Consider the following 15847-nt stretch of genomic DNA (forward strand, 5'->3'; position numbering starts at 1 on the left):
GGGTGGTCGGGGGATGGAGGTGGGATGCTCGGGGGATGGAGGTGGGGTGGTCAGGGGATGGAGGTGGGGTGGTCAGGGGATGGAGGTGGGGTGGTCGGGGGATGGAGGTGGGATGCTCGGGGGATGGAGGTGGGGTGGTCAGGGGATGGAGGTGGGGTGGTCAGGGGATGGAGGTGGGGTGCTCAGGGGATGGAGGTGGGGTGGTCAGGGGATGGAGGTGGGGTGCTCAGGGGATGGAGGTGGGATGCTCAGGGGATGGAGGTGGGATGCTCAGGGGATGGAGGTGGGATGCAGGAGGGAAACAAGCGGGATGGAGGTGGGATGTGGGCAGGAAGGTGACAGGATGCAGGCAGGATGCTGGAGGTTGGAGGAGCAAAGCAGGTGGGATGGAAGTGGAATGCTGGTGGGATTGAGAAGGGCTGTAGGCGGATTGGAGAAGGAAATCTGGATGGGATGCAGGCAGGTTGGAGGAGGGAACCAAGAAAGGTGGAGATGGGATGCAGGTGGGATACAGGCATTTTCGCAGAATCATAAACCAGTTTGGGTGGGAAGGGACCTTCAAAGCTCACCCAGTGCTACCTCTGCCATGAGCACGGACATCTTCACCAGCTCAGGTTGCTCAGAGCCCCGTCCAGCCTGGCCTGGGATGTCTCCAGGGATGGTTCATCCACCACCTCTCTGGCCAACCTAGGCCGGGCTCTCACCACCTTCAGTGCAAACAATTTCTTCCTCATGTCTGGCCTGAATCTCCCTCCTTTTGTTTAAAACCATCATCCCTTGTCCTATCACAACAGGCTCTGCTAAAAACTCTGTCCCCATCTTTCTTATCAGCCCCTTTTAAGTGCAGAAAGGCCACAATAAGGTCTCCCTGGAGCTTCTCTTCTCCAGCTGAACACCCCAACTCTCTCAGCCTGTCCTCCCAGCAGAGCTGTTCCAGCCTCGCATCATTTCTGGGGCTCCTCTGGCCCCTCTCCAGCAGCTCCATGTGTGTCCTGTGCTGAGGACCCAGAGCTGGACCAGCACTGCAGGGGGGTCTCACCAGAGCGGAGCAGAGGGGCAGAATCACCAACCTCCACCTGCTGCTCACACTCCTTGTGATGCAGCCCAACATACAATTGGCCTCTGGTCTGCAAGTGCACATTACTGGCTCATGTCCAATCTCTCATCACCCAGCACCCCACGTCCTTCTCCTGGGGCTGCTCTCCATCCCTCCATCGCCAGCCTAGATTGAAAACAGCGGTTACCCTGACCCAGGTGCAGAATCTTGCACTTGGCCTTGTTGAACCTCACGAGTTCCACATGGCCCCACTTCTCGAACCAGCACAGGTCCCTCTGGGTGGCCTCCCATCCCTCACGCGTGTCAGGAGTGGCAGAGGGATGCAGGTGGGTTTGAGGAAGGATGGCAGAGGGATGCAGGTGGGCTAGAGCAGGGATGCAGGCAGGAGCCAGGATGCAGGCAGGAGCTGAGATGCAGGCAGGAGCAGGGATACAGGTGGGAGCCAGGATGCAGAAAGGATGGAGCAAGGATGTAAGCAGAAGCTGGGATGCAGGCAGGCGCTGAGATGCAGGCAGGGGCAGGGATGCAGGCAGGGGCAGGGATGCAGGTGAGATGGAGCAGGGATGCAGGCAGAAGCCAGGATGCAGGCGGGAGCCAGGATGCAGGTGGGAGCCAAGAGGCAGGCAGGGGCAGGGATGCAGTCAGGATTGAGCAGGGATGCAGGCAGGATGGAGCAGGGATGCAGGCAGGTGCCGGGATGCAGGCAGGTGCCGGGATGCAGGCAGGAGCCGGGATGCAGGCAGGATGGAGCAGGGATGCAGGCCAGATGGAGCAGGGATGCAGGATGGAGCCGGGATACAAGCGGGAGCCAGGATGCAGGCAGGAGCAATGATGCAGGCAGGCGCTGGAATGCAGGCAGGATGCAGCAGGGATGCAGACAGGAGCAGGAATGCAGGCAGGACCAGGGAAGCTGGCAGGAGCAGGGATGCAGGCAGGGATGCAGGGAAGCCAACAGGAGCCGGGATGCAGGCAGGATGGAGCAGGGGTGCAGGCGGAAGCAGGGATGCAGGCAGGAACAGCGAAACCAGCAGGAGCAGGGATGCCGGCAGGAGCAGGGCAGCCGGCAGGAGCAGGGCAGCCTGGGGGCGGGCAGCGGGCGGGCGGGAGGCGGGGAGCGGGCAGGATGCAGTCACGGCGGGGCGGGCCGGGATGACTCAGCCGCCGGGCGCTGCCCCTTCCGCGGCCGCATAGGAACCGCGGGGCCGGCCGGGCTGTGCGGGGCGGTGAGTCCTGGCGGGGGGGCGGGCCGGACCGCGGCCATAAGGAGCGCAGCGGGGTGCGGGTGTGGGCGCTGCAGCAGGGGCAGGTAAGGGGGTGTCGGGCGATGCTGCGGTGCTCGGCCCGGGTTGGGTCAGGGGGATACGCGTAGGGGGGTGCGGATGGCGATGTGGAGCAGTGGGGCTTTTAGGGAGCTCCGCACCCGCGTGGGACCCCAGCCCTGCGGCCGCGGGATGCGGCGGAACACGCAGCAGAAGCGTCTCCCACTGTTTCCAGCTGCATTTTGGGGTATTTTTTGGCAGCGGTGGGTCTAGGAGGGATGCTCTGCGGCTCAGCTGCGGGCGAGGTTTGTTGCGGGGGAGATGCCATTAACCCTTAGTGCGCCTGAGAAACAGCAAATCTTCCTGTAAGCGGCGGGGGAGCAGAGAGGAAACCTTGTTTTCATAATGAAGAGTGGGAAAAAAAATCCCCAGCCCTGCTCGTCAGCTGACGCCAAGGAGGTCGGTTTGGCACTGAAGTGTTTCTGGGAATATCCCATGACGTGTGGCCAAGCTGGGGTCTGGCACCAGGACCTTGGAGGTGGTGATGGATAAAAGCTGCCTCACATCTGTCTGATGTGCAATGTATCAGTCGTCCATATATCTCGTTCTCAGGGTTGTTCTGCAGGCGTGATACAGCAAAGATCGTTTCCTTCTCGTATTTACCTCCAGGTTGGAAGGTTGAGGAGTTTCGATGGCGCAGGGTGTCTGCGGCAGCAGCTGGGGGCTTGTGCAAGACTCTGGTTTGTGGATTGGTCTGTAAGAGGAAAAAAGAAATAATCATAAGAAAAAAAAAATCAGTGCATTTTGCACTTTCTGTGAATGCGAGCTGCGGAGGGGAGCACTGCAACTTGCCTCCAAATGCATTTATTTTGCTAGATATCCGACTTGTGCTAATGGTTTTGCTTTCCTGTAAAGGAAGTGGGGAAGAGTGGCTTGTGCTTTTTTCTTTTTTTCTTAATAAGACCAAAAAAATGTCAAGCTTGGATAATGCAGTAATGGCCGTAATGGAGTGACCAAGGCCATGAGTTTGGTGCATGCTGGTGGGGCTGCCAAGCTACTAACCTTGGTGGCACAGCAAGCTAAGCTGGATGGCTCTGTTTATGCACTTGCTTTATTGTGGCGAAGAGTCACGCACAAATATTGGCAGCAAGAACAAAGGACAAAGCTCGGCTTGGGTGAAGGGCTGTTTGCTGGAGGAGGACACATGACTTGGGCTTTGCTGGGTACTTCTCATCCTGAGGGGTGGGGGTGTCATTAGCTATGAGGGTGAGACAGCTTTTATCTTCCCCAGATCCTTGGAAAAGGGTGTGTAGGTGCTTCTGTCTGTGCCTGGAGGGGTTTGGCCCAGACAATGAAGGTGCCTCAGGGCTGTGACTTATCTCCTGGCCTGACCTGCCTAAGCGGAGTCATGTGAGCTGGGCTTTGCATAGCCAGGTTTGGGGTTCTTTGATTTTTCTTTTGATGCAGAGAGCTGGCCAGAAAAATAGGACTTGTAGGCTTTGATTTCTGAGTAACAAGACCTTCACCGCAAGTCACTGCAGAGGGGTTTGTTGTATTATATCTGCGCATCTCCCTCGGCTGCTGCGAGGAGGCTGCGCGACCCTGCTCATCCTCACCGTAATGCGGTCCAAACAGTTTTCCTTGGGAAAACAGCCAGGAAACCACCTCTGGGGCCAAGATCTCCTGCTCAGGAGGGATGGAGGAGGCACCTGGGTGATGTCACCTCCATCCCCGCAGAGGGACCACAGGGACTGCGGATGGGTGGCGCAGCATCTCTTCGGATTCTCTCCTCCCTCGCACGCTGCAGCTGCTCTGAGCAGCTCATGTTGAAGAGCCTTCAGCCTCAGTGCTTCCTCCTTGCTCAGCTGGGAGTGTGTGTGTGTGTGGGGCGATCAAGCGCTGCACTCAGATGGCCCAAATTTCCTCTTTTTTAACAACCAGCTGGCTGAATTGTGACAGTCCCGCCCAGGGTTAGGCGTGCTGGCGAGTCAGTTTTTGTTCATCCTTTGAAAAATCACATTACTGAATACTTTAGATCCCAAAGCAGGGACCAGGAGACTTGTCCACAGCTCCAAAAGGAGGTGCAGCAGCTTGTGGGGGGATTTTTATTTGCAAGCCCCAAGCATCTTCCTGCCATCTGGAGAGTTTGCCAGGGTGAAGCTGCTGTGTCTTAAGTCCAAGAGCTGAGTTTTGCTTCTTGTTTTCAAGCTAACAGGCTGTGATGGGACATGACCTGTGCAGGCAGCCTTTGCCAGGGTTATCCTAAAGCTACAAGGAACCTCCAGGGATATGGAGGATGCAAAGGGATCTGCTGGGGTTGCTGGAGAAGCCCATCTGGCCTGTTCACCCTGAAGAAAGAAGAGCAGATATCTGCCAGGTGCAGCAGCTGCTATGCAAGTTTGTTTTTTGGCGGTGTTTAAAACGTCTGTGTGTACGGAGGAGATAGCGGCCGTGGGGGAAGCACGGGTGCGATAATGCTGCTATGGGAAGCGTATTTCTGCTGGTATCTGTGGGGAAAAGGGGGTGACGTTGGGAACCGGCAGCTTTTTCTGCCTGCCTGCGTTGCCGCTGGGGTCGATGTGCCTCTGGCTGCACGTGACTCCTGTCTGCTGAAATTCACCCTGCGAGTCCCGTGCCTCTGCTTTCTAAATATAGGTTTGCTGAACACAGGGCACTTGTGAAAGCCAGGGGAGGTAGAAATGGCATGAGATTGAGGGTTTCCCCTTCCTTCTCCGCCCAGGTCATGGGATACTTTGTGCCATCCAGTTGAGAATATTATCCCCCAAATTCATACCCAGGGGAGACTTCATAGAACAGTTTGGGTGGGAAGGGACCTTCAAAGCTCCCCCAGTGCCACCGCTGCCATGAGCAGGGACATCTTCACCAGCTCAGGTTGCTCAGAGCCCCGTCCAGCCTGGCCTGGGATGTCTCCAGGGATGGTTCATCCACCACCTCTCTGGCCAACCTGGGACAGGCTCTCACCGCCCTCAAACAATTTCTTCCTTCTATCTGGTCTGAATCTCCCTCCTTTAGTTTAAACCCGTCACCCCTGTCCTATTGCAACAGGCCCTGCTAAAATATCTGTCCCTATGAGATAAAGGATTTCCCCTTCATTCTCCACCCAGATCTTGGGATAATCTGTGCCCCCCAAAACCCCATGCCTGTAGGAGACTTGGCGAGATGCTCTTTGCTGCAAACAGGAGCCAGTTGGTCGTTATTTGGGTGACCATGTCACGGGGCAGATGCAGCGCGGCAGAGCTTAAAAGACGAGCGCCTGTCAGAATGGAAACTGCCTGGTATCTTCTTTCATTTTGGTCTCGGGTTGCCTGGAGCTCGCAGGCTGCAGCCGGTGTGGTGGGGTAACCTGAGGATGGGAGATGTCCCGTGTTGGTCCCAGCCAAGCGCGGTGCAAGCAGCCGTGTCCGTGTGGGAGGCTTTGCGGGCATTTTTGGCGTGTCAGCAAGTGTACAAGCATCCTGCTGAAAACAAAAGTGTGTCAGGCAGCTTCTGGCCTCAAAACTGCCTGCCTTCCGTGCTACAGAAAATACAAAGCAGACTGCAGGAAGCACAGAGGTTTTTAGGGTGGTTACTTTGGCTTGGTGTTTGTGAATTATTATTTTTTTTTTTTGTTAAGATTTTTAATAAGCTTAGGTCTGTCACTTTCCTGTGGCCGTGTTGAAAGTGAAAAATCACACTGGACTTAGAAATGTATATTTGTGTCTGTGGGTGTAACCTCTTTCCTGCTGGGTAAGCAGCAGGCTGTGGTGGGGACACCAGCAATGCCAGCGAGTCCTTTGGCTGGGAGAAACCTCTAAGCAAGCAAATACACATGAAATACCTTCAAAGAGGTGAGATTTGAGGCTAGGAGGATCCACGTGCTGCTGCAACTCAACTGGCTGTTGTGCTGGGCATTGTGCTAAAAGCCTGGAGGGTGGGAAGAAAAATAAACGGTGGAAGGAAGAGCAGGAAAGGAAAAAACAAATACAGTTAGCTGCAGCCGCCTGGGCTTGTCGCTGGCAGAAAGTAGGACACTCCTGCTGGGTTTTCTTCTCTGGAAAGGCTAAACTTGGCTGTGAGTGGGTGGAAGCAGCCTGCATGGGAATCTGTGCATCTCCCCATCCCCTGCTCAGCAAGTTCTGCTGCCGCGGGGCTGGAGAGCTGCTGGCAGGAGCTGTGTGTCCAGTCCTTTGGGTGTATTTGTCCAGAAGGGTTTAAGCCCAGGCTTGCAAAGGTGATTACACGTTCAGCTTGCTGAGATGAGTAGGAATTAAAGTTTAAATATCTCTGCTGTTCAGGCTGCTGTGGAGTATTTGAGGTCTTGGGTCATTCACCAGGCTTGGTGCTCATCGGGTTGGATGTGGGGTGGGTGGAAGGGGAGCTGGGAGGTTTTGGAGGAGGATGAGGATGAATTGATGTGTTTGCAGGGATTATACAATCATGGAATAGTTTGGGTAGGAAGGGACCTTCAGAGCTCCCCCAGTGCCACCCCTGCCATGAGCAGGGACATCTTCACCAGCTCAGGTTGCTCAGAGCCCCGTCCAGCCTGGCCTGGGATGTCTCCAGGGATGGTTCATCCACCACCTCTCTGCCCAACCTGGGACAGGCTCTCACCACTCCCAGTGTAAACAATTTCTTCCTCATGTCTGGCCTGAATCTCCCTCCTTTTGTTTAAAACCATCACCCCTTGTTCTATTGCAACAGGTCCTGCTCAAAAGTCTGTCCCCATCTTTCTTACTGGCCCCTTTTAAGTCCAGAAGGGCCACACTAAGATCTCCCCAGAGCTTCTCTTATCCAGCTGAACCCCCCAACTCTCTCAGCCTGTCCTCCCAGCAGAGCTGTTCCAGCCTCGGGTCATTTCTGGGGCTCCTCTGGCCCCTCTCCAGCAGCTCCATGTGTGTCCTGTGCTGGAAAGGCTGAGCAGCCCGTGGTCCATCTGCACATCTGAGTCAGGTGTGGGGCTGCTGGTGTCAGGAATTAAACTGCAGCTGGGCAGTTTAAAGTGAATTAGGTTAAAGGAGGCCGGAGAACAAAGAAACGCCTAAGCCGTGGAGCATCTGTGGGCATGGTGATGCTCTGGTCCTCTCTTGCTGTGCTCCTGGGTTTCCCCTGCATCTCTGTTCCTTAAACTGAGATTTTTCTGGTGCGTTGCACCAAGGGCTGGGGCTTCACAGCCTCTCTCATGAAAAACCCTGTGTGGGAAGGCAGCGTGGGCAGCTCCAATGTGCACAGACCCCCTCTGCATGGGCAGGAGTTCCCTGCTTCAGGGTTGTGACCCCAATCAGGGGCCCCATGGCAATGGGCTGGCCAAAATGATGCTGTAAAGCTCCAAAAATGTGATTTGGAGTGATATCTTCAAAGGGAAGAGCACTGCACTGGGGCAGGCACAACCAAGTCCTGCCTGCAGTTTGCCATGATGGGGGGAATCACCTATTCCTTCTCCTGGTCCTTATTCTCCAGCGTTGTGGAAGTAAACACTGCTTTTAATACCCTCCAAATCCCTTGGATCTGCTTCAAAAGATATTTTCTTGCTGCTACTAATCCTTAAGTGGTCGACAAACAGGGTTGCCTTGTCTGGTTTCTTCCGAGGAGGGGGGATTATTAGTCGGCTCCTGTGTCTCTCCTGACCTTTGGGGTAAATCGGGATCAGGAGGGACTTCACGCAGCCACGTGTTTTATCCTCCCACGTGTTGCTGTGACATTCCTCCTGCCAAGCCCTCATGCCTTGGGAAGGTTTCCAACGATGCCCAAATCTGGCTGCAGGTGGAGTGTCCTGTTTTGTCGCCAAGATGTGGCCGTCCGTGTCCATCCTGTGTGTCCTGGTGGCCTTCGCCAATGCTCGCAGCGTTCCTTACTACCGTCCTCTCTCCAGTGACTTGGTCAACCACATAAACAAGCTCAACACCACCTGGAAGGTGAGTACCGGGTTGCTTTTTGTTTTGGGTTTTTTGATGCATTGCTTGAGAGTCTCTTTGTGGGATTTACTAGCTGAGCTTTGGGAGTTGCATCACTCTGGTTGCATCAAACCAGCCTTGGTCCCAGTTGGCTTCTCCAATGAGTTGATGCCATCAGGGATTCTTGTGGTGACAGTAACTGTGCAGCTTCTCCTTGGAGGAGAACACTGATGAATTCATAGACTAGGAGCAATGCTGACATTTTGTGGGAGGTTGGAAACAAGCAGCAAGTGTCCAGCTGCATTGGTGACCTGGCCAAAACCTCCTTGATGAGGCTGCTATGGCCAAAGCCTAGAGTTGGACCTTACCTTACTGGTCATGAAGTACTGATCGTGGAAGGAGCTGTGTTGCTCTGTGTCCACATGCACTTTGGCTCTTGGCCCATTGATTTTAAAACAGACTCTGTGTGGGTTTGATGGAGATCTGGAGCACTATGCTGGTCCCAGCAATGCACTTGATGGAGAGTCACGTCCCTTTTCTCTGCATCTCTTCCCAGGCAGGGCACAACTTCTACAACACCGACATGAGCTATGTGAAGCAGCTCTGCGGCACCTTCTTGGGTGGACCCAAGCTCCCGGAGAGGTGAGAAGATGATGAAAGCCCTGTAAAAACTTGTGTGGCTGCTCTTGATGTGTCTGGGGTGCGTGAGGGTCTCCCCTGGCAGGCTGCGAGTTGGGGTTCCTCTGGGTGTAGCTTGCTGGACATCTTGCTTGGAGTTAAGCACAGGATCATGCATGGCTGGAACATCCATCCTCCGTCCCGCCAGATATTTGACCAATTGTGTAATTTGTACTCCTTGGAACTGAAAAACACTGAGGAACTGCTGACCTGGTCTGAGGCCTTCAGAAGTATTTGTTCTCCTTCAGTAAGCAAACAGCAAGAGCTCTCGTCCTCCAGGTCACCTTCAGAGGAGGGTGGAGAGCCCCGTGCACCCAGTCCTGTTGTCACACTGCTGTTTCTGTAACAGGACTTCCCTCTTCTCGCTTGCAGGGTAGATTTTGCTGGAGATATGGAGCTGCCTGATAGCTTCGACTCACGGACACAGTGGCCCAACTGCCCTACCATCAGTGAGATAAGAGACCAGGGCTCTTGTGGCTCTTGCTGGGTAAGAGCATGGGTGGTTTAAGATTGTGTCAATACAGAGTTTACTGGCCAAAATAACTGCTGTTGAGTTCGATACTGAATTGCATAGATGGGGGGACATGGGGGATCCTGTGGTGTCAGAGTTTCTTAGTGGGCTTCTCCTAGCCAGGCTCATGCTTGCTGCACTCATTGCCGACGGTTCATAGAATGGTTTGGGTTGGAAAGGACCTTCAAAGCTCATCTAGTCCAACCCCCTGCCATGAGCAGGTTGCCCAGTTTCTCTCTTCTCACCAGCTTTAATGGTCTTCCCTTGGATTTTGGGGGTTATCTGCAGGCTTTCGGTGCCGTAGAAGCGATTTCGGACAGAATCTGCGTTCACACGAACGCCAAGGTGAGCGTGGAGGTCTCGGCGGAGGACTTGCTGTCGTGCTGCGGCTTCGAGTGCGGGATGGGGTGAGCTGCTCTTGGTTCTTGTGCACTTAAAAGGGGGGTGGGAAGAATGGGGACAGAACCCAAGGATGCTGATCATTTCAGCCCTGGTTTCCTAGTCTCTTTAGGTGCTTTGTGCTGTAGATGCTGGAGTTAGGTGGAAACATAAAGGTGACTGCATGGACTGAATGTCCCTTGGCGTCACATCCTACTGCCAGTAGGAGCTGGATGATGATGGATGGTGGAGGGAGAGCAAGCATGTAGGGATGCTTTTCCCTGCAGAGTTGACAGCAACCTAAGCCAAAGGAAGGGTCTCTTAATAGCCCAAAAGCCTTGGTTTTCAGGCACAAGTTGGGCTTTTTGGCTGTGGCTTTTGCAGTTGTTGAGAGCAGGGTGCGGGGTTGAGTCACCAAGTTGTGTGGCTTTTGCTGCTGCTGGTGACAGGGGCTGATCAGACACCTGATAAGGAGACACTGCTGCTTTGGGATGTGAAGGCATGGATGCTTTTAGATCCTTCTTGCCCTGAGGCTTTGGTGTTTTGAGGCCTATAAATCATGGGGGAAGACAGGAACAGACTTAAAAAGGTTCAGCCTGCTGAAAGCTTCACTTCAGGCATCCCCAGCTGGCTTCATGTCCCTCACATCCCCCAAAAGGGGGTGGCTCTGGCCAAGCTGGGGCTGGAACTGATGCCTCTTTCTCCAGGTGCAATGGTGGTTACCCCTCCGGCGCGTGGAGGTACTGGACAGAGAAGGGGCTCGTGTCTGGAGGGCTCTATGATTCCCATGTGGGTAAGTCCCTTGTGAAAGCAAAGAGGAGCATCTCTGCTCACTTACAGGTCTGTGTCCTTCAGGGTGCTTCTTTCTGGTCTTCATCCTTGTGGCTGCTCCCTCCTTTGGGGCTGGGCTCATAGAATCGTTGTATAATTTGGGTAGAAGGGACCTTCAAAGCCCATCCAGTGCCACCCCTGCCATAAGCAGGGACATCTTCACCAGCTCAGGTTGCTCAGAGCCCCGTCCAGCCTGGCCTGGGATGTCTCCAGGGATGGTTCATCCACCACCTCTCTGCCCAACCTGGGACAGGCTCTCACCACCCTCACTGTAAACAATTTCTTCCTCATGTCTGGCCTGAATCTCCCTCCTTTGGTTTAAAACCATCACCCCTTGTCCTATTGCAACAAACCCTGCTCAAAAATCTGTCCCCATCTTTCTTATTGGCCTCTTGTAAGTCCGGAAAGGCTGCAATAAGGTCTCCCTGGAGCTTCTCTTCTCCAGCTGAACACCCCAACTCTTTCTGTGTGTCTTCACAGCAGAGCTGTTCCAGCCCTCTGATAATTTCAGACACTTCTGCTATCCCAGCTGGCTGCTCTTGTTCCCATGGCACCTGGTCACCCCTTTGGGACAAAGGTCCCTGAGCAGCACCTAGTGGCAGGAGACACATCCAGGAAGGGAGCAGAGTGTCCAGATTTAACCATTCAAGGTTTCTGCTTAAAATCATAGAATTGTAGACTAGTTTGGGTTAGAAGGGACATTCAGAGCTCATCCAGTGCCACCCCTGCCATGAGCAGGGACATCTCCACCAGCTCAGGTTGCTCAGAGCCCCGTCCAGCCTGGCCTGGGATGTCTCCAGGGATGGTTCATCCACCACCTCTCTGGGCAACCTGGGACAGGCTCTCACCACCCTCACTGTAAAAAAATTTCTTCTTGATGTGTGGCCTGAATGAATCAGGCTATGAATTTTTTGTTGTTGCTGGTTTTGGACCAGTTCAATACACTTTGGATGAGGGCAGGAGTCTTCCTGATGTTTCCCACTCAAAAAGCAACTTCCAGACTGGAAACCTCTGCTTCTTCCTAGCATGATCAAGAGTTGGTTCATGTTTCCATCTTTTCCATCACCTTGTCAAGAGGGAGGTGGTGGGAAGCCCATTGCTGATGCAGGGATTACTCATCTGGCAGACCTGCTCTTGCTCAGCCCACTGATCTGTGGGGCTTTGGGGTCAGAAAGGTCATACCCTTTCTTGGGGTATCTGGTGCCTTCTCCAGCATGGCTGTTGGGGTTGGGGGCGCTTGGGGACAGCCACTTCATGCCTCTTCTGTCCTTGACAGGCTGCCGTCCCTACTCCATCCCACCCTGTGAGCACCACGTCAATGGCTCCCGGCCAGCCTGCACTGGGGAGGGGGGAGAAACCCCCCGGTGCAGCCGCCACTGCGAACCCGGCTACTCGCCCTCGTACAAGGAGGACAAGCACTACGGTAAGGGAGGTGGCCTCCAGCACTGCTCAGTGCTCCAGAACTGCTCCTGGTGGTAGCTTGGTGGGGTTGGCAGGGTTAGACCTCTTCCAAAGCTGTTTTATGGTGATTGTGGTCCATTTTCTCAGAGTGGGTGGTCCTGGAGCAAACGTAAGCCTGGCAGATGCTCAGTATTTGCTGAGACTCAATTGAGATGGGAGAACTGATTTGAGTCATAGAAACATTTTGGTTGGAAAGACCTTGGAGATCATTGAGTCCAACCATTAACCTCACACTGCCAAGTCCACCACTAACCCATGTCCCTAAGAACCTCATCTGTGCATCTTGTAACCATCTCCAGGGATGATGGCTCCACCACCGCCCTGGGCACCACTCACCCATGTCCCTAAGAACCTCATCTACGCGTCTTGTAACCATCTCCAGGGATGGTGGCTCCACCACTGCCCTGGGCACCACTCACCCATGTCCCTAAGAACCTCATCTACGCATCTTGTAACCATCTCCAGGGATGGTGACTCCACCACTGCCCTGCGCAGCCTGGTCCAGTGCCTGACACCTGCCTGGGTTGAAGAGCATGGTGCTGAGTCCTGGGGGATTCTGGTGTCAAAGCCATCTCCTTCCCACTCCTTGGTGGTAGCCAGCCCTATGCATGTAGGCTAGTCTGGCTGCTTCTCGGAGATTTGTCTTAGCCTGGCGTAACTTGGTTTGGTTTGGATTTGTGGAAGTATAAGGGGAAAACTTCCTGCTGAAGCTGCCTGGTAATAGGTTTTTGCGTACAGAATAAACCTCTTCAGTTAAATAGGAGAGGAATGGTTGGAGCCCTCTTGCCCTGCCTGGTTGTGCTGGTGCCTCTGAACAGCTGGGTTTGAATTTAACCTTTAAGTGGAGAAGGTTTCTTCCATGGGCACACCAAGTAGTCGCCATCCAGCTGTCCCAAGACCTCTGTGACCTGACAATGCTGTACTAATGGTGTGAGTTGTTTTCCTCCCTAGGCATCACATCCTATGGTGTCCCTCGCAGCGAGAAGGAAATCATGGCTGAGATCTACAAGAATGGCCCAGTGGAAGGAGCCTTCATTGTCTATGAGGACTTCCTGATGTACAAGTCTGGTGAGCATCAGCATGAAGAGTGCAGGGAGTCCTGTTCCTACTTCATCCATAGGGTCTCTCTTGTGTGGACCTTGTCGCTCTACTCAAGTCTCAAAGGACGTCTCATGTTCACACTTAAGTATCTGGTTTTAGAAGAACATGGGCAGATGCCATCTCCAGTATCTAATGGTTTATAACAAGGCAAACAGAATCACAGCAGGGAACAACAGCTAGGATTATAGGTAAAATCCTGGCAGATGGTTCTCCTGGTGTGGCCCCAGTTCCTTGTTCTGAACTGCTTTGAATGTGCCACTTTTGGGACCTTTGCCAAGTATCTCTGAGTGTGGTGGGTGCTGAGCTGACACTTAGAATCACAGAATAGGTTGGGTGGGAAGGAACCTTCAAAGCTCCCCCAGTGCCAGCCCTGCCATGAGCAGGGACATCTTCACCAGCTCAGGTTGCTCAGAGCCCCGTCCAGCCTGGTCTGGGATGTCTCCAGGGATGGTTCATCCACCACCTCTCTGGGCAACCTGGGACAGGCTCTCACCACCCTCAGTGTAAACAACTTCTTCCTCATGTCTGGCCTGAATCTCCTTCCTTTAGTTTAAAACCATCGCCCCTTGTCCTATCACAACAGGCCCTGCTCAAAAGTCTGTCCCCATCTTTCTTATGGACCCCTTTTAGGTACTTAGCAACAGCCCTTCTTCCAGACTCTACAATAAGTTTCAGGTTTGTGTTTAACCAAAGCCACTATCTCAGGTGGCCTCTGGGCTTTGCTATCCATGTCTCCCAAGCTGCCCATGGTCTGAAGCGGGGGGAGATGTGGTGCCTGTTGCGGTGTTGATGTGTTGCGGTGTTGCCATGCAGGTGTCTACCAGCATGTGACTGGTGAGCAAGTTGGTGGCCACGCAATCCGGCTCCTGGGCTGGGGGGTGGACAACGGCACTCCGTACTGGCTGGCGGCCAACTCCTGGAACACCGACTGGGGGGACAATGGTGAGGAACCCCGAGACGCTGCTCCCCTTCCCTCTTCTCTGTGGCGTGGCAGGGAGGTTGACTTTTTGCTCTTGATATTCTTCCAGGCTTTTTCAAAATCCTCCGAGGAGAGGACCACTGCGGCATCGAGTCTGAGATCGTGGCCGGCATCCCCAGCACGGAGCAGTACTGGAAGAGGGTGTAACCTTGATCAAACCACAAATAATCCTGAGTCTTGATGCTTTTAACTGATAGCGGGTTGGTTACAGAACCCTCTCCCTACCTACCCCCAAGAGACTATAGTTGAGGTTACTTTATTAAAGCTTTTTATCTTTTTGTTTTTAATTTTATTTTAAATTGTATGGTGGAGCTGGAGCTGCTTTCTGCAAGCTCCTGGTGGGTCACAGCTATGGGGCTCAAAGGACTGCTGGAGGGCTCACTGGCCTCCTGCACTGTAGTATTTGGTTAGCCCATGGTATTTGGGTAGCCCAGACCCCTTCCAGCCCAGTTTGTTACTGGGAAGAAGCAGTAGGTTTGTGCTGGGACCAGGGACTTGATGGGGTAGCGGAGATGGACCCAGGGTAATTTGTGCAGCCCTGGCTGGGTTGGTCAGACTGTTAAGGCAGGGGATGTTAGTGTGTGCCTTGAATTGGCTAAACTTAGACCTTTTAATGACAAAATACTGACAAACTTGATGTGGGCCTGGCTCTGGCCTGAGCTGCGTTGAGGCCCCTCCTGCCTGCAGCCAGTCCTTTGTGCATCGCGTGCTCTGCTCCATCCTCTCAGCTGCTTTTTAAACCACTTGTTCCCCCGCTGGTTATTAGTTGGTTTTCTTTCTCTGCTGTAGTCTGGGGTAATTGATCCTAGAGGAGGGCCTGGCTGGAGCTCCATAAGCCTTTGAGCAGATGTCCTGCAAGCATCTTAGGAGCATGCTGGAAAGAGGAAGCCACTTATCTATAGAATCGTAAAATAATTGGGGTTGGAAGGGACCTTTTGAAGCTCATCCAGCCCAACCTCTGCCATGAGCAGGGACACCTTCAGCAGCTCAGGTTGCTCAGAGCCCCCTCCAGCCTGGCCTGGGGTGACTCTAGGGATGGGGAGCTTGGTGTGTGCATCCAAAATCAGTGTGGGGCTTTGGGGCTGAACGCTGACCAGAGATAAGGGATGTTCCCCGTGTTGGCTGCAGGTACTTGGGGGTATTTTGCTAACTTGCACACTATTGAAGCTTTTTTCTTTTTTTTTTTAGCCACAGGCATTAAGGAAGAAGAAAAAAACTTTATTTTTATTATGGGGGGGAGGTGTAATAGCTGTGTAGGAGGAATCATGTGATTTGCCAACACTAATATGGTGAAAGAGCTTTCTTTTTTAATTTTAAAGCACAAAGTATATTACTGAGCTGAGGCTACAGACCTGAGCCATGTGAAACAAGATCTCCCTTGCACTGTAAAATAGCCCCTTACCTCTGCTTACTGCCCCCAGTGAGCCAGAGCTGTGGTGTATGTGAATGGAACAACTGTGCCAATAAATGATTTCTCCAGTGTCTTGTCTCCTGACCCCTGGTTGCTTCTCCTTGACTTCCAACCACCTCAAACTGTTGTCCTGTTGCTCTGGGTGTTGTGGAAGCCAGGTGAGACCCTTCTGTGTTCATGCAAGGGTGGTCAGTCCCAGCCCTGTGCTCTGGCCATACTGGGGACAGTGGGACTTGTGTTGTTTCCTGGGGAGCCTGTGGGCATTGCCCACTCCTGATGGTGGGGAAGGG

The 15847-nt window shown here is 53.6% G+C and overlaps 1 protein-coding gene across 2 annotated transcripts; it reads left to right on the forward strand.

Moving 5' to 3' along the window:
* Window positions 1-2179: 2179 nt before the first annotated feature.
* On the forward strand, window positions 2180-15628 carry CTSB (cathepsin B). Of its 2 annotated transcripts, none has more exons than XM_065834360.2 (10): window positions 2180-2280; window positions 8077-8228; window positions 8764-8849; window positions 9258-9372; window positions 9685-9803; window positions 10482-10567; window positions 11882-12028; window positions 13018-13134; window positions 13981-14109; window positions 14196-15628. In XM_065834360.2, exons 2-10 carry the CDS (start codon window positions 8103-8105, stop codon window positions 14291-14293), a joined length of 1023 nt encoding a protein of 340 aa, XP_065690432.2. In that variant the 5' UTR covers window positions 2180-2280; window positions 8077-8102; the 3' UTR covers window positions 14294-15628. The 2 variants fall into 2 exon arrangements, with proteins under 2 accessions (XP_065690432.2, XP_065690433.2); XM_065834361.2 differs by having other exon boundaries at window positions 2220-2363.
* Window positions 15629-15847: the final 219 nt, after the last annotated feature.

The sequence above is a fragment of the Patagioenas fasciata genome, chromosome 3, assembly GCF_037038585.1.
Source record: "Patagioenas fasciata isolate bPatFas1 chromosome 3, bPatFas1.hap1, whole genome shotgun sequence".
Lineage (NCBI taxonomy): Eukaryota > Metazoa > Chordata > Aves > Columbiformes > Columbidae > Patagioenas > Patagioenas fasciata.